This window comes from Quercus suber, unplaced genomic scaffold, assembly GCF_002906115.3.
Source record: "Quercus suber isolate HL8 unplaced genomic scaffold, Cork oak 2.0 scaffold_238, whole genome shotgun sequence".
Classification (NCBI taxonomy): domain Eukaryota; kingdom Viridiplantae; phylum Streptophyta; class Magnoliopsida; order Fagales; family Fagaceae; genus Quercus; species Quercus suber.
In genome coordinates, this window is record NW_027069695.1 from 738,234 (window position 1) to 761,802 (window position 23,569).

General features: G+C 32.4%; 1 protein-coding gene across 1 annotated transcript; it reads right to left on the reverse strand.

Annotated features, from left to right (window-relative positions):
- Window positions 1–12,995: 12,995 nt before the first annotated feature.
- On the reverse strand, window positions 12,996–16,655 carry LOC112004484 (receptor protein-tyrosine kinase CEPR1). The gene is made up of 2 exons (XM_024036743.2): window positions 13,996–16,655; window positions 12,996–13,568 (listed from the first exon to the last, which is right to left on the reverse strand). Exons 1-2 carry the CDS (start codon window positions 16,484–16,486, stop codon window positions 13,174–13,176), a joined length of 2,886 nt encoding a protein of 961 aa, XP_023892511.2. The 5' UTR covers window positions 16,487–16,655; the 3' UTR covers window positions 12,996–13,173.
- Window positions 16,656–23,569: the final 6,914 nt, after the last annotated feature.

Consider the following 23,569-nt stretch of genomic DNA (forward strand, 5'->3'; position numbering starts at 1 on the left):
AATACAAAAAAGACATTTTCAAATGTATTAACACACTTTTCATCTTCTTTCGCATTTCAAATGAATACCCATGATTCTTGATGAACCGTATGATGCTGTTGCTTCTCCTCCTCCTCCTCCTTTCTTTTCAAATCTCAGCAAAGAAGAAAAAAAAAACAAAAGGGTGTGAAAGTTTTTTGAGAGAAACTATATATTTGATATATGATATATTATAAATATATATAGATATATAGATTATAGATATATATATATATTGCCTGGCTCCATCCTGTCTGCCTTTTTCGACGCAGTGAGAGAGCTACATTGTACTGCTGCTCTCAAATCTGTGTAAGCCCAAAAAGGACCTTGGAGTTAGAGATGGATAGTGAGAGTGTACCTCTTTGGGAGCAAGGGCAGCTTGGTCATTGCTCAAAATGGAAGAGAAAGACAAGGAGTCCTCCACAGCCATTGCACAACAGAGATGCTAAAACGAAAGAGGTAGCCAAGCCCAAGTCCCCAAACCCACAAGCTCTCCCTCCTCTGGGTTTTTGCAATTTTTTCTTGGGTTTTTTTTTTTTTTTGTGTGGTTTTTTTGGTGTTTTCAGAGAGAGAGAGAGAGAGAGAGAGAGAGAGAGTGAGTATATAAGGTTCAGTGTGCAATAGAGTGGCTTGTGTATTTGATTGGTTGAGAGAAGTAGTTTTAGGCAGGCATTAAGCATTTTTGGATTTGGGGAGGCCGGTGAAAAGCCATTTTCAACTTTCTCTTTGTTCCTCTCTGCCAAGAGACTCACCGTTTTGTCTTTCTCCCCACTCTCTCTCTCTCTCTGTCCATTTAACCATTGTCCCCAAAAATATATATTATTTTATAAAAAAAAAAAAACATGAATCTTCAAAACTTTAATAGAAAGTACAATAAAACATCACAATATTTTTATTTTCTTGTTTCAGTTATGGTGATGGTAAGTTCTAATATAATAATATTTTTTATTTTATTTTATTTTAACTTGACAAAAGAGTCATATCTTAACTGTTTCTCAAAAAAAAAAAAAAAAAGGTCATATCTTAACCATGCTATTGTAAAAATACTGTGACAACTTGTTTTTGTCGGTATAATAACTCTCGTAGAATAAAATAGATAAACCATCTATTTGAAATTTGAAGCGCTGAGTCTATTTATTTATTATAATTTTTTTAAAATCATAACTGAACTTCTAATTTAGTGAAAGTATAATTAATTTCCACTTATCTAATCTAGAGTTTTTTTTTTTTTTAATCCTAATCTAGAGATTTTTTTATTAGTTTAGATAGTTGACATCTTCATTCCATTACAATGACCCGGTCAAATAGTAGAGGAATTGTGCTTCAGCTTATTGCCCAATACAATTTGACCAATATATTCTTTTTATCTCATCATGAGATTATTTTAAAACTAAATTGTGGGTTGGAATATCACTTTGAAGGGGCCTAACTCCTAAGGGAAAGAAAAAGGAAAAAAAAAAAAAAACAAATTCTTGTGGGTTTTTTTTTTGAGAAACAAAAATTATTGTAGGTGAGTGTAAAGAAAATTTAAATTTACACTAATAAGTTACTGACTTTCTATGATAATATAGACGTAAAATGCATGTTGTTATGATTTATTGGTTTCTCTGTACAACTTATTAAAAAAAAAAATCAATTTAGTACTAAGAAAGCGATATTTTATCATCCCACATCATATTAGATTTTATTAATTAAATTTATATTGAAACCCACCATTAAATTGTGTGTTAAAATATTACATATAAGGGCTTGGGGTTAAGATGGAGGGTTTTTTTTTTTTTTTTTTTTTTTCTAATTTAAATTTTTTAAAGGTGAGAGTAGGTTTTTTTTTTTTTTTTTTTTTTTTCTAATTTAAATTTTTTAAAGGTGAGAGTAAACTTTGGTTTGGCTTCAAAAGCATAATTTACATTATAGTTATCAAAACATGAATCGTATTGTAAATCAATTTTTGATTTTTTCATATAGTATATCATATCATATCGTGTATCATAAGATACATAAATACTTAATCAAATTTATAAAAAATTATAGATATACATATATAAATGGTATTTTAAATATATTCAATTAATCACTAATTTATTCATCACTTATGTAATAATATTTAACAAGCTAACTAAATAAATCAAACTAGCATGTGTTTATAACATAATAACATACACATTCAAATTGCTTAAAATTAAAAGTGATAATATATTACAAATGACCCAAAATAATAATTTATTTTCATCATATTGCCTAATAATAATTTATTTTCATCATTAACATTTACTATCTTGTCTTATTCTTTTTATTTTAATAATTAAAAAAAAAAATCTTCTTGGCATTCTAGTTTCTTGGACTTACAACAATAATGACAAAAATAAAAAATAATTATATTGTCAATTAATATCTTATTAATAGTATAGAAAATAAATTTGCAAATATTAAAGTGAAGTATAAGTGTGTACTATGTAGTTCAAATTTTATAGGAGAAAGAGAGGAGAAAAAAAAAAAACTCATGAAAATGTTATTTAATTAGGCCAAATTAAGTAACCTAATAATTTAGTGTTAAAAACAAGTCTAACAACTTGTTAGATTAAAAAAAAAGTACAAATTTTAACAAAAAATTTTATTTTAAAGCATTTGTCTATGTATTGTACAATATGTACGATTTTACGATAAAATAAATATACATATAATGAAAACAGAAAATTTCTTTGTATAAATCATATATATATATATATTTATATTTTTATCATCTAATAATTTGCATTTTTCCTACTTTCAAGGTTTTTTTTTTTTAACTTTTTGTCCCTATAACAAGAGGAGGAAGGTGATTCAAAGCTAAGCTATCTTTCTTGGGAGAATTAGGTAGTGCTATTAAGTGCCTGGGCTCAAACAAGGGTTGAACAAGGGAGTTGAGAGGGGGACGGGCAACTGTCCCCTCATGCCCCACCAAAAATTTACCCTCCCCTCTATTTTATTTATCCTTTTATTAAAAAAATGTTACCTTCTAAGAGTGTAAAATTTCAAACTTTATAAGTAATTAGTTATTACTTTTCATAAAAATGAGTGTATAAGTAATAAATTATTTTAAGTTGAACTCTAAAATTTTAGATATACAAATGGTTATCTGTGTTTTAAAATTGTATAATTTAATCTTGAGACATATAAGTTGAATTTTGATGACGAGAAAATTATAACACGCTTTATTCATATTTTTTTTAAAAAAAAAAACAAAAAAAAACACAATAAAATGAGTATGTTATCTTTTTTTTAATGAATTTTCAACATTAAATACCGCTTAAGATCCATACAATTGAAAATTTATTGTCTAGGTTAGTCCTAAGTATTATTATTATTATTATTATTATTATTATTATTATTATAGGGATGAAGCGCCCAGATGAGAATATTGGGATGTGAGCCGCGCCCGAGGACATCAAATAATCCGAGGACAAACCAGTGCAAATGAAGGCAGATAGATATTGGGCCGGGGAAAAGGTCAGGACATGATGAGTAGGTGATGTTGTTCGAGGAGCAATGCCACCTCGGCCAATAGTACGGGGGACTAAAGTCCGACTACCCATCCAGTACTAGGCAGCAGGCAATCGTGCTTGGATGGATAAGCGTCAAAAATATATAAGACAAAAGAGAAGTGAGAAATATCTGAGAATAAATCTGTTACCACTGCATTGAATGCTTTACATCTAACTCCCTGATTGCACTAATGCGGAAGTGATGTCTGAACAGTAACTTTCAGCCTTACAGCTACCCCCAAAGACTTCAAAAATGTGCTAATGGAACAAGCATCGAGAAGATTAGTGGTTTGATCTACATATGGAGGGCTAAGATGAAAGAAAGAAAGGAAGTAAAAAAGGGATGAACTCCCTTACAGAGTGGGGGGGCGGGGGAGAAATCAAGAGAAAACATCACTGTGTAACAAAGAACCGTAATTTTTGTATAAGTCTAAGAGAAATATATAAGAACTTACCTTTCTCGGACTTGACCGAGGAGAGCCTTTTTTGTTTAAACTATTTGTTCATTCCACTAATAACTAATCTATTGTGACCAATATCTTCCTAACTCATTGAATGTTCAATCTCAAGCCCACTCTCTAACAAATTCATTGTTTTGGGCTCATTGAACATTTGTCCATCCATTTTTTGGATTGTGGAGCAAAACATGCCCTTAGAATTATTATTCAATTATTACAACAAGTGGGTATGCAATATTTGGACTTTGATTCTCATTATAATAAAATGGATTGAAAGTAGGAGAATAATATAATTTAGATTGGAGGGACAGTTAATACGAAAATATAATGAGATAGATTTGAAATTTAATTTGTGACATTCAGTGTGCGTTTGGTTCTAAATTAAAAAATCAGCTTATTTTACTATTTAGCTTATTTTTGCTACTATTCATGGGTTCCACTGCACTTTTTGGAATTATTCATGAGTTCCACTGTACTATTTTAACTAACTTTTACCTTTATTTATAGTACTTTCAGTAAAAAATTAAGTTTCAGCAAAATAAACGAATTCTAAATAGATCCTCAATGCAAAATTAGAGTGAATTAAATTAATTTTTATTGAAATTTTCATTTAATTACTTAATATAGATAACATGTCCAATAAAATAGTCCAAAACTTATTAATCTTATGAATAATCCAAAAATAACCAAAACGTTGCGCGGAGAATGAAAGTTTAGATCAAATGCTGAAATTCATAAAATTTATAAAACGATTATAAGTCTTAAGTCTCTTATCCTTATGATAATTTTTAGTGTTCATTGGTTGGTGTGGCCGATTTTAAGAGATGATTTTGGGCGGCAATGACCTAGTCAAATTTCATAAAAATTGAACCATTGCTGTAGAGGTGGCTTTCTAATGAGGGCTAAGAAAAAGAAAAAGGAAAAATGTAATATTGTTTGTTGATCGACTTTTGGAGAGAGGGAAAAGCATATGTTAAAAAAATAACTTAAAGATATGATTTGTAGGTGAACGACTTACAAAGATTTTGCAGGTGGTCGTTTTTCACAATGTGGCAATGATTTTTGGATGGAAAGGGAAGGCAAAATTAATTTTTGAAGGAGTGGAAAGATTAGTCCATTTTTATTTATTTATTTTTTGAGGTAATTTTTTATAGTTGTCAAAACCTGCCACCAACTACTATGGCTTTTTAATTTTTATCACTAATCACTCTCAAAGCCGTCGTTGTAGGTCGGCTAGGTTTTTAATTTTTAAATTTTATTTTAGGAAAGGAACAAGAAGATATTATTCATTAGAAACAAATTTTTTTTACAGGTAAGTAATACCTCCATTGGCCATTGCTGTTTATTTATGGCCTGTTTGGATTGAGGGGGGAGTGGAAGGAAGTAAAGTAGAGTAGAGTTGGTTAAAAATAAGCTAATTTTGTATTAAATCTACTCTACTCAACTTTACTTCTTCTTCCTTCTCCTCAATCCAAACGGACCATTAAATATGTGAGACAGGTAGGCATAACACATGAGACCACCAAACAAAAAGACAAATAAGAAGCCCTAGTCCCCACAGAATTGTTGCTCCAAACGTGGAGGATGATTTGATTTGGTGGTGTTTTTTGTCGAATATGAAATTCACTCACAAACTGCCATATTGAAAAAATAGGGTTTGGTTTATCTTCAATAATTTTTAATTAATTTTTGTTGTTTTAATGAGAAACTACCACATCATTCACTGACTAAATAAAAGATAGAGATTAAAACTCACTACCATTTGTTATTGTATATTTAAAATAAAAGGACATGTCCAGCTAAAAAAGAATTGGAGGTAAGCCAAATCTGAAAAATATACACTAAATAGTTTTGTAAACATTAGCTAAATCCGTAAAGCAAATATTGTAGTAACAACTATAAGTTTTTTTTTTAATTTTTTTTTATTCAAGATATAAATTAACCATTCATTTTAAAACTTTCTCAAAAAAAAAAAAAAACTATTCATTTTAAAAAATATTTTATGGAAAATTAAAAAAGTTATTAAAACAATTAATTAATTTTTTTTTTAATAAATTTTTTTTAAATAATTTACTAATGTATACTTTAAGGGTATACATTACTAAATTTTTTATTTATTTATTTTATTTATAGTAACAAGTAACAACCATAGTTCATTAAAGGAAATATGGAGAGGTAGATGGGTGTAGTCAATGAAGTGTTTAATTATTATTAGTAAGTGTTTTGTAAGAAGACAGCCAGACCTTTTTAAAATTTTTTGGTGTGTGTGTGTATTCATTAGAAAGCTGCTGTTGTTGTGCCTTAATTTTGAACTGGGTTTGCGATTATTGTCAGGAAAGCGCAAGATCCGAATCCCCAGCATTTAGGGCCAGCCTGCCAGGGGCCTAAAAAAGAAGCATCCCTGGCTAGAAATTCAAAGCATGGGCTGCATGACCAAAAGTCTCTGCCTTCACATTCTCACACCGATGCGCAACAATTTTTTATTATTTTGTTGTTTAAGTTTCTGTTTTCCTTTTATGTTAAAAGTACCTTTGTGCAGGACAAAGTGATAAACATTAACATTATGGCCTGCAACGGGTAGTTACTAGTTATTAGGCACTTTAGAGGCTTACCTCAGTCATGACCTTCAAATCATCTTCTCTACGCATTTTCTTTCCTCTTCTATTTTTTAAATTGCCAATAGTTGAATTGTCTTGCCTGCAAGCTTTTTAATCAAATGAATATATTGTACTGTCTTTGGAGACTTTTTTTTTATTTAATAAATAATGTATATTTGCTTATCAAAATAAAAGTAACGAATTTGGTTTTTAATACGCGGGGATAGCGAAATAAAAAGTCCAATCTAGAAATCTCTCAACCTTGTTTAGCGTGAACCTAAGGAATAATTCAAGTATATGACTAGGAACGAAGAGTACGAGCACTTTGAGCTTAAGCACAAAGAGTTTAGAATGTCGATGCTACAAATCATTGTGAGACACTTGCTAGACAGAGCCCAATGAAAAGATTTGTTAAGGTAAGGGCATACTATCAGAGTGGCACCAATATAATGTCAAAACTTAGTGAAACCCAATATCAAGAAAATATAATTAATTGTAAGATTTTTTCTCTCGAACCTTAGAATGGTATGATATGGTGTTTATATAGGGCCTAAGTTGGACTATTTTTCCCACAATTTCCTTCATTTTCCATAATGATGGTGTGCAAAGATGGATCAACTTCATTCATGGGTGAGAATCTTGGGGTTTGCACCATGTCTAGCACTTTTGGGTTTATAGGGGGAGGATCACATTCTCGAGTCTAGGGATCATGCTCTTTCTGACTTGGAAGATGTCATCCTTCTTGCCACTGTCCGCTTGCGGCTTGACAACAATATTAGACGCATGGAGAATTCTTCGACGAGCATCATATAGGCAACCGTTACCCCCCCAATATCCAAGAAACCGTTACCCCAATTATAAGAATTTGTAATTACATGGCCAAACTCTTGGTCATGATAGAGATGATTACGCCAGTTACTAGGCCCGTTTGTAAGATAAATTTAAAGTTTAGCGGAAACAAAACAAATAACAAACATAAACACATCTTCAACCATAGTTGTTTAAGTGTTTAGAGAAAAAAAAGATTCATTATATTTTAGTGCATCTATAAAATGTGTTTTCTAATCTATGGTTTTTACCTTACATATATCCTTTTAATGGAGAGAGGCTCTATATATAGGCTAGACTAGGGACCCTTTTAAATTAAGATTTGTTCCATAATCTACTTCCATCAAGAAGTTTAAAACTTGTAATTTTAAAGTGTTTATTAACAAAAAGGAGTTATACCAATTGAGAGTTGCTTAAAAATTGTTATTCACTATAACATTTTCAAATAAAATCCTTAAGACATGAATTTTCATTTATCATTTAAATGTAGGTCACATAAAATTTTATTAAAATCTTACACTGTTATGACCGAAATACCCATAAAACTATCAAAGGAATCAAAATACCCCAAAATTTCAAAATAAACAAAATATCCCCACCAATAGCTCTATATAGCTGGTTTGTATCTACTAATATTTCCAAATTAGACATCCAAAGTTCAAATCCTCTTTTTCCAAATTATCAAATTATCAATTAAAAAAAAGCCCCTTAAACATCCAAAGGAACCATTTTGTTCATTTACTTAGTAACAATTAAGGGACAACTTGTTTGCAAATCCTGTAACGTTGTATCACTATGTAGTATTATTCATTTNTTATTATTTTTTTAGACACAAATTGGTTTTTGGTGAAAGTGAAAAATAAATCTCAAATTTTTTATTCAATCATAAGAGATTTTATCCTTTGAACTAACTAAAACTTAGTACCGGTTTTTTTTTTTTTTTTTTGAGAAACTACTGTCTTTTTTTAGCTTCGTTAGAAATATTACTGACTAGGTACGGTCCGGACTAACGAGTGCAATAAGTGTCCATCAGTTTGTATCATTGAGCAATTTGGGCTCTCCTTAAAAAAAAAAAAAAAAAAAGCAATTTGGGCTTTACTGGTCCAATAAGCAAGCAGTGAGGATTTTTTGGTCCGACTCAATTCATAATACAAATTGTCAATTTTGGGCAATAGGCTTGGTTTTATTATAAATTAAAAATTCAAGCAGTAAGCTCCACTCTAGATTCATGGCTCCTCGTATTTGGGAGAATTGGACTTCTGGCCCAGTGGTAGTGGAATGGTTGGCTGCTGGCCCAAAGGTTCTTGATTCTAACAAGGAGTAAAATATTCTTCATTTCCTCAAAAAAAAAGGTTCTTGATTCTAACAAGGATTAAAATATTCCTTGGATACCTATCAAAAAAAAAAAAAAGTTTGGATAAAATCATCATTTGAGGTAAAATATTAAGGGTTTGTTTGAGTACCGCTTATTTTGCTGAATACTAAAAATAATTTTTAAATAGGTAAATAGTACTATAGGATCCAGTTTTAAATTTTTTTTTTAAAATTTTTTATAAAGTACTTGCGGGTCCTGTGAACAGTATACGAGACCCACTGAAAGAGCATAATTTTGCTTTCTCTTCCTACACAGGACCCATAGTGAAACGCTCTTCTTAAAAAAAAAAAAAAAAAAAAAAAAAGAAGAAAGTGAAACGTAGACGCAGTGCTTTTCAGCACTATCCAAACGAAGGCTAATGCAAATTAATGGTAATTTTGAATGTGTCTCACCATTGTATGACACCCATTTTCAAATTTTTTATTTTTTTATTTTTTATAAGGGAAATGTTAATGAGTGCCCTTAGGGCACTGGTTAATAATTCATTTAAAGAAAGTTTTTATGGGAAATGAAAAAGATGTAATTAATATTTTGACAGTTTTTTTCATTTCCCATAAAAGTTGTATCAAAATTTTCGTAAAATGGATTATTAACTAGTGCACTTGTTAGCATGAACCTTTTTATATAATGCACATTTGAAACATTGTCCCAATGCATCCTCAACCATTTAAACCCACTCCTCTATCAACTCTAGAAGCGCATGCATCATGTTTCTTTTGAAAAAGGAAAAATCATTAAAAGGGTATCTACAACTTTTTTAAGTGCGGCTAAAAAAACTATTTCTTATTTTTGATGATGTCAATTTTAGGCCACATGCACTATAAGAACGGTGAATCTCAATTGTCCTATGGGGTAGAGAAACGGATTACCTATTTACTGGCTCTTCTTGCTAGTATTGTCAATCTATAACTAAAGCAACCCAATAGGGGTGCATTTCTTATCGTGGCACCATGGAACACACTCATTACACTTAAAAATAATAATGGCTTGCATTCATAGATTTTTTTTTATACATATACTATTTTGTGTCTCACTAGTCGAGTCCATAATCATTGTCTTTAATTTGTTTGCCAATGTCAGTGTGTAGCCTATAGTTACTTTAAATTACTCTACTAAATTGTCATTTCAGGCAGTGGGAATGGCATTCAGATTAGCATTTTCTTTTTGTGCAAACAGGTAAAATTCAAAAAAACATAGATTACTTTAATTAATTGATTCGATTATGTGTTTTTAAGTGAAAGTTATCATTAGATCCTCTATCATGGCAAACAATTTAGAAAGTGAAGAATATGGTTCTGGTTTTTATGATACTACTATATTCATATTCTACAGGACGTGTACTAAAACTAAATGTGCTGAGTTCCCTGTAGTTGATCATTTTGCTTCCTGTACTTATGGAGGACATATCTGTCCCGAAATGTAGCTTGTAATTACAGCTAGTCATGCCTTGATAGAGTTGATACCCTGTCTTTTCATTCAAGAACTATTCGTTTCATCAAAATTCCTTGCTTTTTGTTTATGGACTGTCCACCAAGCCAAAGGAAATATTTGCCTCCATGAATCTATTCTTCTAAGGGACCCCGCGGACCACTTGCAAAGTTGGGACTTGGGACACACACAGTCACACGCACATACACGTGCAATGTGCGCCCTCGTGTTCAGATAATCGGATGAGAAACACGACTTGTTGCCAGGATATATGCCTGTCACAGGTTGCCTTAAGGCAGAATGAATAAAAAGTACAAACTCATGATTAGCAGTTGAATTTTGAACTCAATATTGTACTTTGATATTAAAGGACTTTTGATTTTTTGTTTGAAGTCTTGGAAGAAATGTTTAGGAAGAAAAGAAGGGGAAGGATCTTATTGTGGACTTGCTAAACGAATAAAAATATTTGCAAGTTGATCAATTACTAGATCAGCTTAAATGTTTTCTACAATTTTACCTAGTTATTAACTTATAGCTGCATATATAAAACAAGATGTAAAATATCTAGGTGAAATGCATTGCAGATAGAGTATTTGAACTTAGAGCAACCACATTAGCTCATCTATAATATTCTAAAATAGAAAAAAGTACCAATTTTACACATTCTAACTCAAAAAACACCCACATTAGTCTTTGTAAAGATGTGTAAATATACACCATGGCCGTGTAAATGAACAGTAACCGTTTATATATGCACGGTTACTGTTCACCTTGTAAATGATTTTTTAATTCTTTTTTTCTCTCTCCTCTATCAAACTACAACAAACCAGCGCGGCAGAATAAGAAGTAAGAAGAAATCTCATACCAAGACAAACCCAAAATCAACGACAACAAACTATCCCAAAATCAACAGAAAATTAACCCAAAATCAACGGAAAAGCAATTAAAAAATCCAACTCAAAATCAAGACAAACCCACTAGAAAACCCAACTCAGAATCAATCAAATCTCACTGAGAAACCCAACCCAAAAATAGTCCAAACCCACAGGAAAACCCAACCCAAACCATACTCAACAGAAAACTCACGTGAAATGCCCAACAGAGCCGGATCTGCTGCTTGATTTGCTGCCACTGCTATCGCCTGATCTGCTGCCGTCGGGTCTTCAATTACTGCCGACGGATCTTCCATTGCTGTCGACGGTTGGGGGTGGCAGGCGAAGGGTTAGTGGTGGAGGAGAGAGGGAGGGCGAAAGCAAAAGGGAGGCCGAATCGACTGATGGCAAAGGCGATGGTGGTGGCGAGCTAGATCGGCAAGCTAGGAGTGAGCTGGGAGTGAGCGAGGGAAAGAGAGAAACAGGTGAGTGAGCTGAAAAAGGAAAATAGATTATGAGGGAAAGAGAGTGGGTGAGGGAAAGAGAGAAACTGTTATTAATAAATAATAATAATAATAAATCAATAAATAATATTATTTAATTAGAATAGATTGACTGATGTGGGTGTTTTGGAAATGTGGTAGTGTAAAATAGAAAAAGTAGATTTTTAGTGTAAATTAGATGAAAATTTTTAGACGAATTGATGTGGTTGCTCTTATAATAAAAATATGGACGAAGATTAGAAATTTAGAAGTCGTTTAATAACAATGTTGTTGTAGCCATGACTTAGATGTTACACCAAGTCATGACTACACTTGTAATGGAATGCATTGTAGACATCATAAGATATTACAACAGCATAAAACTATCGAGCATTAGTATTAGTGGTGCTAAAAAGCTATATTGCTATTTTTAATATCATCAAATACAAATTTATGGCCACATTAGTGGAGCCAAAACCAAATAATTTGGCTCCACAGCTACAATGCACAGTCAAAAGTGCTTGTGCATTGTAGCTCATCGGTTAAAAAAAAGTATTATTAAATTGTGTGTTCATACTGTTTTGTATTAAATATGTTATTTTATTTATGTGTCCACACTACTTTGTAGTAAATATATTATTTTATTGTAGTAGATATATTATTTTATTGTATTTTTTATATGATTTTATTGTGTTTTATAAAATGAGAAGATAAAATAGATAAAATAACTTTTTGTGGAGCCATATTACTAAATTTATGGCTCCACATTGCTCTAATAGAAATATGAACTTAATGCATTTCAGACAAACAAAAGAATCCAGTATCTCACTCAGAACACCTTTGATGAAAAAGTGCGTTCCACCTTGTTAAGTGGAGGCTCATGGCTCACTATCTACGGTGAAACAAGGTTGGTGCCTTTCCATCCATACACCTTCATTCTAACAAAATAATTCAAACCCAATACAAAAGAAAGAAACAGGAAAAAGAAAAAGAATAAAAGTTGTTCAAAGAATAAAAGCTCTGCTTTCTCATCTGTCCCTAATTCTTATATGGATACAAAAATGCTTATCAATCAATCAAAGCCCATTTTGTTTCCAATGGATAGCTTCCATGAAGCGGGGCCTCCACATACCAATCATGCCTTAATTTTAATTCATAATCTGGACCTACTTTGATGCAAAAAGATGCTTTTTGCAAATCACAACCTTCAATTCCTGATCAACATATCTGCCCTTGGTGGAGTTTCTTTTTGGATGAGTGTCATGAAATAAAAAGCAAAGATAAAGAGAAAAAAACAAAGTTCTCAAAAGCTAGGATATGATATCAGTTGTGGGTCTTGGAAATATAGATGCTGTGCGTTACTGTAAAGCAGTTATAACGACTAATTTCTTCAAATCCTTAAAAGAGCAGAAAACAAAATAAAAAAGAAGTATATAGATTAAAGACAGAATCTACAAGCTATTGTTAAAAATTACATAGTAAGTTTCCCTTTATGATGAGTCTCACTCTCTCTCTCTCTCTAGTGTAATTTGAGAGACTATATTTCTATAGATATATATTACATCACCTTGAACCTTGCAAACTCCTCATGGAATCATAAATCAAATTGGTTCTTTATTTTAGTGACATTTGGTGTTTCTTTGGTCTTATTTGACAACTTGTAAGAATCGAATCTGCATGGGGTTGCCTCAATTAGTGACTGAACTACTTCCTTCATAGTTGGGCGACGGGCTGGTGACTTGTAGGTACAGCGAATGGCAATCCGAAGAACCTGGATCATCTCGTCCCTGAATGACCCTGATAATCGATTGTCTAAGACCTCGAAAGCTCCTTCTTTGGTGTCCACTTTGTTTGAGACCCAAAATGCGATATTCTTGCCCTCACCAAACTCTGGCTCTACTGGCTTCTTCCCCGTTATCAGTTCCATTAGCACTACTCCGAAACTGTAGACATCACACTTGGTTGTTGCTTTCGGAGAATATGCATATTCTGTCACAAAACATTAATCAATTAAATTGAGAAAAGAAATTAAATAAAAATGTAACATTTGGTGATAAAGCTGTCAACACAAAATTGGACAAAATGAATAAATTAAATTAAAAGGAGAAGTGGCAAATGGAAAATTTTCAACACAAAGTTAGTATTCATAGGATTTATATATGCCTTAAGATGCAACTCAGTATATTATGGAATCAAATATTTTTTCAGATTACTTGAGTCAAAACGACTAACAACATTTGTAACAGCTAAAAATAGAATTGAAAACAACTCTATGATCGATCATGTATGTTCATGGTACACCTCAAAAAAAAAAAAAATGTATGTTCATGGTACAGAAAATAAAGCGTCAACATTTTAACATCATAAAATTCATGTCGATTAAATTGCAATCCTTTTGAGTGTCTTAGAAAATTACCTGGTGCCAAGTAACCATGAGTCCCAGCAAATGATGTAGTAGTTGAATCCTTCCCTCCTCTTGCTTGTAAAACCTTGGCTATGCCAAAATCTGCAACCTTTGGATGGTACTCACTATCTAGGAGGATATTGGTGGACTTGATGTCTCTGTGAATGATAGGAGGGAGCAGATCATGGTGGAGGTATGCCAAACCCTGTGCGATCCCTATTGCGATCTGATGGCGAGTTGGCCAATCCAAATGAATCCACCCTTTGTGAAGGGCGTCCCAAAGGTTACCATTTGGCATGTATTCATAAACCAGCAGGCTGCAATCTAAACTTGAGAAGTAGCAGTACAGCTTGACTATGTTTATGTGCCTTATACTTCCCAGAGTCTCCACCTCAGTTTTCAACGCCTTGTCTAAGAACAACTGATCCTCTGAAGCTGTGTCTTTTGCTTTTCGACTCCACAACCTCTTCACTGCAATAACATCCCCACTACTCAAATCAATCCTATACACAGTCCCAGATCCTCCATGTCCCACTATGTTCTTGTCAACCATGGCTTCAATGACCTCACGTTGGTCGAAACTTATTCGATGGAAGCTTTTTACATCATATGAGAAGAATGAAGAAGACATGGTCTCATCATGTTCTATGGAAGCTCTTTGTTGACTAAATCGACGCTTGAGGAAAAGGACAGCTCCAAGCACAATGAGAGCTATTGAAATTCCGATTACCCAGATGGAGTTTAGCTTCTTTCGGTTGGAAGGCTGTGGACAAGTGGGAAAATTTTGATCGGATGAATACACATTGACTGACACACAGAGACCTGGGTTGCCTGAAAAGCTCTCGACCAACCCTCCTTTTACTAAAGACACAGGAATTGGACCAGAAAGGTTATTGTTTGAAAAGTTGATGGAGTTTGGTAACAATTCAGATAGGCTTTCTGGGATACTTCCTGTCAAGAGGTTGTTTGAGAGATCAAGGACATTGAGAGATTTCAGCCAAGAAAGTGAACTTGGGATGGAAGATGAAAGCTTGTTGCCTTGTAAAAACAGTGCATTTAGCTTTCTCAAATTGCCAATTTCAGAAGGTATTGGACCAGACAGGAGATTATTACTTAGATCAATTTTCACCAGGTTGGTTGCTCGAGAGATACTAGGAGGTATAGCACCCGAAATCTTGTTTCCCTGCAGAAGCAGTTCTGACAAGTTTCTAGGATATCCAATTCTATCAGCAATGGGACCAGTGAAGTTATTGTCACCCAAGTCAATGATTGAAGCATGGGGAAGACTGAGAAGTCCTTCAGGTATGGACCCCTCTAAACGGTTCTTACTAACTCGAAACCTTAAAACAGACTCGCATTTTGTGTAACTTTCAGGCAAATTTCCAGAGAACATATTTTGAAGGAAAAGAAGGTAAAGCAATTGGCCTCCCTTGCAAACCTCTGGTGGCAAAGGACCTGTCAGATTGTTTTCTGACAGGTCTAGAACAACCATCGATGATGATTGTCCCAGATTTTGTGGAACTTTACCTGTCAGAAAATTGGCATAAAGTGACAAAGTAGTTAAGGTTGTTGAGTTTGCAATCACACCTGGGATTTCTCCACTGAGGCTGTTGTTGTAAAGCTGCAAGACTTGGAGCTTTGGAAGGCTACAAATGGACTCGGGGATCTTGCCCTGTAATTTATTCACTGACATGTCCAAGTCTATGAGCTCTGTCAGATTTCCTATCTCCTCTGGTATGTAACCACTAAGTTGGTTGTAGTAAAGCTCAAGCAGTTGCAAGTTCTTCAACAATCCAATCTCTTTAGGAATTTGACCCACAAGGTAATTTCCACTCAATTCAAGATCAACAAGGGATGTCATGTCTCCTATTGTTGCAGGGATTAGACCTTGCACCTTGCATGTTGACAAGACCATACGTTTGAGCTTTGTCAGCCTTGAAATATTCTCTGGAAGTTGCCATAAGTTGAAGCCCGGGTTTTCATTGAAGCTAAGCACCTCAAGATTGGTCAGGTTAGTTACCGAGATAGGGAAGTTACCCCCAAAAAGGTTGTCTGACAAATCAAGTATCCTTAAAAATTTCAAGGGTGAGAAATCAGGGAGTGGTCCTGTTTGATTCAGGTGATGCATGCTAAGCTCTTCTAAGACCGAGCAGTTGACGATGCTGTAAGGAAAGTTGCCAATGAATCTGTTGTAGCTGAGACGGAGCACGCGCAACTTTGGCAAGTAAGAGCATACATCTGCTGGGAAGTGACCAGAAAGTCCCCAACCAGTGACATCAATCTGGATAACATAACCTTGATCATCACAACCAACTCCACGGAAGTTGCAGTAAGGCTTTCCTTCAGCTGAGACATTCCACTCCGCCAAGGATTTCCCGGAGACAGACTGTTTCATGAGGGTGAAAAACTGAGGCTGCATGTCAGTGCTGATTGCTTGAGAGAGATAAGAGAGTGATAAGAGTAATACCATCCCAAAAAGGAAGATAATAGACTGAGGAGCCATTTGGGAGAGAACTGGGGAGGTTGAGAGGTTGTTAAGGTGGTTGTTGCAAGGAAGGAAGTGGGGAAGAGAAGTAGGTATATAAGTGGAATGATTGTGGGGATCATTGGGTGCAGCAGTAATAAGCCTTGATGATGAAAAGCAATGTTCGTGCAGTAGTACCGAGGGTGATAGAGAGAGAGAGAGAAAGTGGTGCATATCTTTGCATAAAGAAGCTTTATGTTTATACTCCACTAACTTATGTAGAGAATATAACTTCAGTGAAAGTTCTTTATACTGACAAGACCTCTGTACATATACTGCAACTGATCCTAATCACCATTTGTATTCTTGACCAGCACCTCAAGTTCAACTCGATGTGGTCAATCTCTTTATGTTGGATGGCCACTGCTAAAAATCAGAGACAATGCTGATGACCATTAGGCTATTTTTAATGTCCGTTTAGAAACAGTTTATTTAACTGAAATTATAAATTTTTTGCTGAAATTACGATAGATAAAGGTAAAAGTTAGTTGAAATAGTACAGAGTGAGATCCATAAATAGTATTAAAAAGTGCAGAATGACCCAAGAAAAATAGTAAAAATAAGCTTGCAAAAATAATCAATGCCAAACACACACTTAGTTGTGATGATTTCAGGGATGATGAAAAATGAGAGATGAAAATATGGTAGAGATGGTTTCTCCCTAAAACACAAAACCTTCATAGTTTTGAGTATAATGCATAATCCTTTGTTGTATTATTTTACATATAAATAGTTAAACATTTATTGCAATCAACAATGAGCTGCTCATGTGATGAATTTACTTTTTACATGTGTAGCTGACTTTTTTTTTTTTTTTTACGCACAAAATAGTGCAATACTAAGTGGTTAAGTGTAACACTCAAAACCTTGAGGAGTTTTATGACGGACAAAAACACATAGGAAATTTGTGTATTTTTCCCTTAAAAATTTATTCTGTTTGGTATATGAGTAGAAGTTAAGGTTTATGGTTTTTCTTTCGGGCCTATAGAGTCCAATCAACTACATTTGAGAGGAAAAAAAATGAAGGAAGATGTGAATAGAAAAGACAATTACAATTTTTCCTTTTGAACTACCTCACTTCCCTTACTTCTTAGGGCAATTGGCAAATAATTATTCGTAGCAAAATAAATTAAAGCTTTTGGAGGTTTTGAAAATGGCAAATTATGAATGTAAGGAATTCGGATGTTGAAGAGATTTTGTATTATTTGAATATATGTCTCTCTCTGCTCCTTTATATGACTTGTTTGGATGATTTTAGATACACACATGTTGATTTAAGTACGTAATTAGTCTCTTACTAATTGGATTATGCATGTATTAGTGAAATTTGTTTGAAATATGAGATTACATGCTCGAAAATTATGTATGAGATGAACCAGTTTATTAAAACCTTAAGAGCATCCTCATTAAGGATGCTAAAAGGGGTATATGCTAAATTTTAGCATCAAAACACCAAAAAAGCAACTCCATCAAAACTTTCAAATTGTAAAATTTTTGGCATACTTGCACAGTGAGCTTGTATTAATACAAGCTCACTGTAGCCTGAATTGTAAAAAAAAATATAGTTTTTTATTCTCATGTTGGTGAGGTGGTTGGTTGATTGTTTGTGTTAAGTTGTTTTATTCTTATTTTAATGAGTATTTTATATTATTTAAATAAAATAGTAAAAAATATAGAAGTTTTGATGTTTGATGGATTTTAAAGTGAGATGGTATAATAAATAAAGTAGATTTTTAAAGTGTTAAATGCTAAAAAATTTAGCATTCTTGTTAAGGATGCTCTTAAAGATGAGATGGAAGGCTAAATGATAGAATTCTCATAAATTTTTTAAAAATTAAATAATTCATTAAAACCACAATTTAGTTGGAAGGTAAATGAATGAAAAAATTTAAATAATTCATTAAAATCTTTATCTAGGTGGAAGGTCAAGTGAACCATTTCATTAAAACCTAAAATCTTTTAAAGAAGAGTGACACATAGCATTAATTAAAAAGATAAGGTGGAAGGTTAAATGAATGAATTCTCAAAAAATGCACTACCTGGCATAACCTCATGTTCTCACACAAAATAAAATTTAAATACTAAGCAAATAAAATTATTTATTGTGGAATATAAATTATAAAAAAAATAATTTATTAAAAGCTTTGTTTAGGTGAAAATTTAAATGAATCAATTCTTTAAAACTTTTACCTTAGGGATGGAAGAATTCTTCAAGAATGTGTCATATGGCAAAACTTCATACTTTCACACATGATGTTTTTGCTTATATATATATATATATATGAGTAATAAAATAAAGAAATATATAACATAAATATCTGTATTATATTACAATACAAATATAATATATGTTCAATCGCCTAGAAGTAGCCTAATTTTAAATGGAATTACTTAAGTTGCATTTTTTTTGATAGAAAATATTTTTAGGGGAAAATAAGTTAAAAAAAAAAATAATATATTTTCAAGTATTTGGTTGCATTATTGAAAATGCAATGAAAAACATATTTTTACTTCTTTCACAAATCTTCTCATCTCTCAAACACACATATAATAATAATAATAAGAAGAAGAAGAAGAAGAAGAAGAAGAAGTTTAGGTAAAATGAAAATCGTGACCAGCTAGCTACAAATGACCAGAGACAGGTGATGCAGTGGGGGTGGTGGTAGTGGTTGGGTTGCTAACAATAAGAGTGAGGGTGGAGGTTAGGTTGATGAGTTTTGAGTGAGGTGTAAAATGTTAGGACTACAAATAAAAAAATAAAATATTTTACACACAAAATGCCTCTATTTTAGGGTCAATAAAAAATTATTTCTAGGTTGACTAGCAATTTCTTCACCCAAACACCTGCAATTGAGAAAAATATTTTTAAAAAATTAATTTTTGTTGAAACAAATGCAACTTTTATCGGAATAGCTTATATAGCTTATATAGGCATCCTTAAACTATAACTTTTATAAACTAAGAAGACATTTACAATGTATGTGCAATAGTTTTGAAGGACAAGTCACAATTTGAACTTGTTTGTTCTTCATTGCTTATATAGCTTAGAATTAGATTGACATCTCTAACATCATTTTTAGGCAAATCCATGTACAACACTCTCTCATTATCCATACCTACTTTTGTTTTTTTAATGTGTTTAGAATTTCCTACTTACTACGCAAGCCTCTTCACTCCACTTCAACCCCTAGGTAACTATCTAGGGAGGTGCTAGACTATCTGGGTGGTTGGCATATAGGTTTCTCACAAAATTTACCTTAATATGAGTTCACCTAGTATTTAATAAGGCCTCAGTATAATCATTAGGACAAAATATAGGTACAGTACTTTAGGTGTTGTTCCTTAAATTTCTTTCTTAAAATTCAATCATACAGTTATTTATTAAAAAATACACTTCCATCCCATGAGAAAAAATCTACATAACAGAATCTTAAAATAAAAATCTAAGTAACAGTACCTAAGTACTGTACCTAAGTCTTACTCTAATCATTATTAAATTCAAATATCTTCGTAAACTCGTGTAATTGCATGTATATATTTTATTCAGTTAAATGATATAAACAAAATTGATAAATATATAGTCATGAACAAATTAACAATTAAATAACCTAAGTATGAAAAAAGTAAATAGGGATTTTGATCACTTAAAATTATTAGAAAATATATAGTTTAGAAGGATTAAAATAATTATAAAAAAATCATATACACCTTGCCTTCTTTTTAAGAAATTATTATACAGTGCAAACCTTTTATTTATTTTTTATTTTGCTTTTATTCTTGGATCAGCCAATACCAATAACACGTTTAACTTCATTTTTTATATAGGGCCCACAAATTTATATTTAAAGGTTTTTTTTTGTTTTTTGTTTGTAGGGGACAAATTTGTACTTCTTGCTGGCTTGGGGCTCTACTTTCTCTTTCTGGAGCGTTCCGCTCTTGATTATTATTTACACGCACGACTGCACGTGTATGGAATTTGTTGATTTTTTTTTGCTCGGTGTGTAGATTCCTGACTAGATGGAGTGGCTATATTTGGAATAACATCCTATTACAAAATACTAGTTGGGTATCACTATTTTGCATTAGAAGGTACCATATTCTTTATTTTGTTTGGTCTGAATTAGGGACCACATTCAAAAGTATTTCTCATAGTATAGATTCTATGTCGTTCACTTAGGACAACTTTGCTGAGACATTGATCTGTCGGCACCAGATTGTTTGAAACAAAAAACTTTTCTTTTATCATTAGCTTTTGCTTGGATCTCAGGAAAGATAATGGTGGAGACAGGAAAGATTAATATGGCATACATTTCCCGTTTTCCTTGTGTCATTTGTTTAGCATTTTTTCCCCCAAGTGCTTCCAACTTAAGCGGTTAAATCTAGATGTCAAAAACTAATCTCATAAGACTGTTTCATAAAATACGCATCTCACAATATATGGATTCTATAAGTATGTAGAAAGTCTAATAAATATGAGATGGAAGTTCCATGTAATTGTCATGAAATACTTTATCTTGGATGTGCTTGACATGTATGTAGACTGATTTCAATGGGCTTGAGCAAATTTGATCGTTGGACCTCTAAAGCTACGACCAATGACTTATTTCAGTTTACCTAAAATGACCATATATGCTAAGAATATATTCATTACGTGGAAAAAAGAAAGGCCAAGCATAATCAGTTTTCTCAAAGCAAGGTTGGAGTTCTTATGAAAGTGAGTTGTATTAATGATCTTAAAGGAGAAATGTATTGGCAAGAAAAGGTATTAATTTCCTTACCCATGTATGAAGTCTAAGCAAAGTTTTGAATTTCGTTTTGTTATTGTATGTCAAGGATTTTTTTAAAATTTTTTTTTATTTAATGGGAGATAATTTTCTATTTCAGTATGTAAACCAATACAATAATACCTCATATTCGATTTTAGTACAATTTTTTGTACCGGTCATTCTTGTTAAATTCCAACTAAATTTTGGCCTTTCAAACTCTACTTTTATGTATTAATATTTTATGAAATATTGTTTGACATCCTTAAACTATCTGATAGTATATGAAATGGTACTCAAAATAAAATTCGAAATATTGCTTCTAAGAAGTGTTGTTTGGAGTTTAATTAAAGCTTTGTTAAGATTTCTGTTTAAGAACTTTAGAAGCAGGGGAAATTTTGAAAAGCCAAGAGCAGTTACCACACAAAACCCCAACACCACCCCCCCCCCATTTTTTTTTTTTTGTCAAAAAGTTTAAAGTTTTAATTTGGTTGAATTTCTATTAGTCCACAATTTTGAGGATCTTTTTAGGGTGAGGGAGAGAGTGCACAGATGACCTATCACTTAAGTTGAATCCAAGTTGGATCATTTTGATGAGCCAATTATATTTTTGAACCTCCTAGTGCAAGCATACGCATCACCTTGAGGCACATCACCTAAAGATCATCTTCCTTTTTTATTTTTTATTTTTTTTTATTTTAATTAATTATTATTATTATTTAAGGCAGAGTAGATCATATTCCTTTAGTCTATATACACTTTCCTCACTTGTGTGGAAGCCGCTAAAATTCTATACTCCTAGACTCCTGGTCCTATTAATAATTACTATTAGTTGCTGACTGAAATAGGAAAAAAAAGAAAAGAAAAACTCATAAAAATGATTATGCTACCCCTTATGGAATCAACATCTTACTAGAACCATTTTTTTTTTCCTTTTTGGCTATTTTGGAAATAAAGATAATATTGTTTCAATACTCAGTATGTATGTTTTTACACTTTCTTGTCAAGGGTTTTGTAGAACTGTGATGTGTCATGGGAGAGAGAATAATCCAGGAGTTTCATCTGCTGCTTATAAAAAAGAAAAAGTTTTTTATTCTTTCCTCTCATGATAGATATAGTATGTGTACATATGAGGAAATACGACAATAATTATTCTTGAACATGACAAATACTAAGGGATATTATTTCAAGTCAAGAAAATTCTCTCAGCTTTTCAATGTTGAGACTAGAATTATCTCAAATTATAGTAACTAAATTGGTATTACTCATGCTCTATTGGTGTTGATAGTTGAATTAGTGGATTCTACATATAATTTTTTTTTTCTATTTCACTTGTTGTTAGTTTGAAAATTGTTTATTTTTAGTAACTTATTTGCATTGTGTTTATTAAAATATATAAATTTTGATAGTTTTTATGTTAAATATGTGACAAAAAACTAAAGGTGAATTTATTAATACTAAAAAAAAAATTAAAAGTTAGATTATTTGCCAAAAAAATAAAAAGACAATTGAGACAAAAAAAAAAAAAGAAGGAAAAAACATTGAACAAATAAACAATTGCCAGCACACACTTGGTCCCACAACTTGCCAAATGTCATGTTCTATAGCTGGAGTCTAGTACAGGCCAGTAGGCCCTATAGAGAGGCCCAAAAAGTTAATTCAGCCTATCTATAATTAACGAGCACACAAAATTTTACACAATTTTTGCCGAAATACTTGAATTTTTTCATTTTTTTTCTTAGCCACACATAACTTGCTAAGTGACAAATTTTGATAAAAATGGTGTAAAATACTATGGTACTAGCATTGCTCATAATTAATGGGAATCTCTGTTGGATAGGAGTGCTCAATGATGATGTGCAAAGCTAAAGATGCCCACTCTTCAAAAGTACTGGAATTGATTTGCCAAATGGGAATTTGCTCAAATCTGACATGGCCAGTCCTTATAGGTTGCGTTTGCTTTTTTCACCGACATTTTCTTTTGGATTGGCTAACAATAGCCTGAATCATGAGCACCCAACTGGGAAAAAAAATTATATATTATATATTAAACAAAATGGTTTTAGTGCATTTTTTGACAAATTGCAAATTGGACAGCCAATTAGTTCACTGGTGTAATTGGTTATTTTCCACTGGAAAAGTGAAAGAAAATCAAAGTTGGAATTTGAGGATAAGAATAAGCACACGCATCTAATAAGCTTCTTTCTTTCATGCTGCCGGGGGCCGCGTCCCACCACATCATGGCAAATTTATTCTATGGAATTGAGATTACTTTGGAAAGTCAATTCCTCTCTAATAT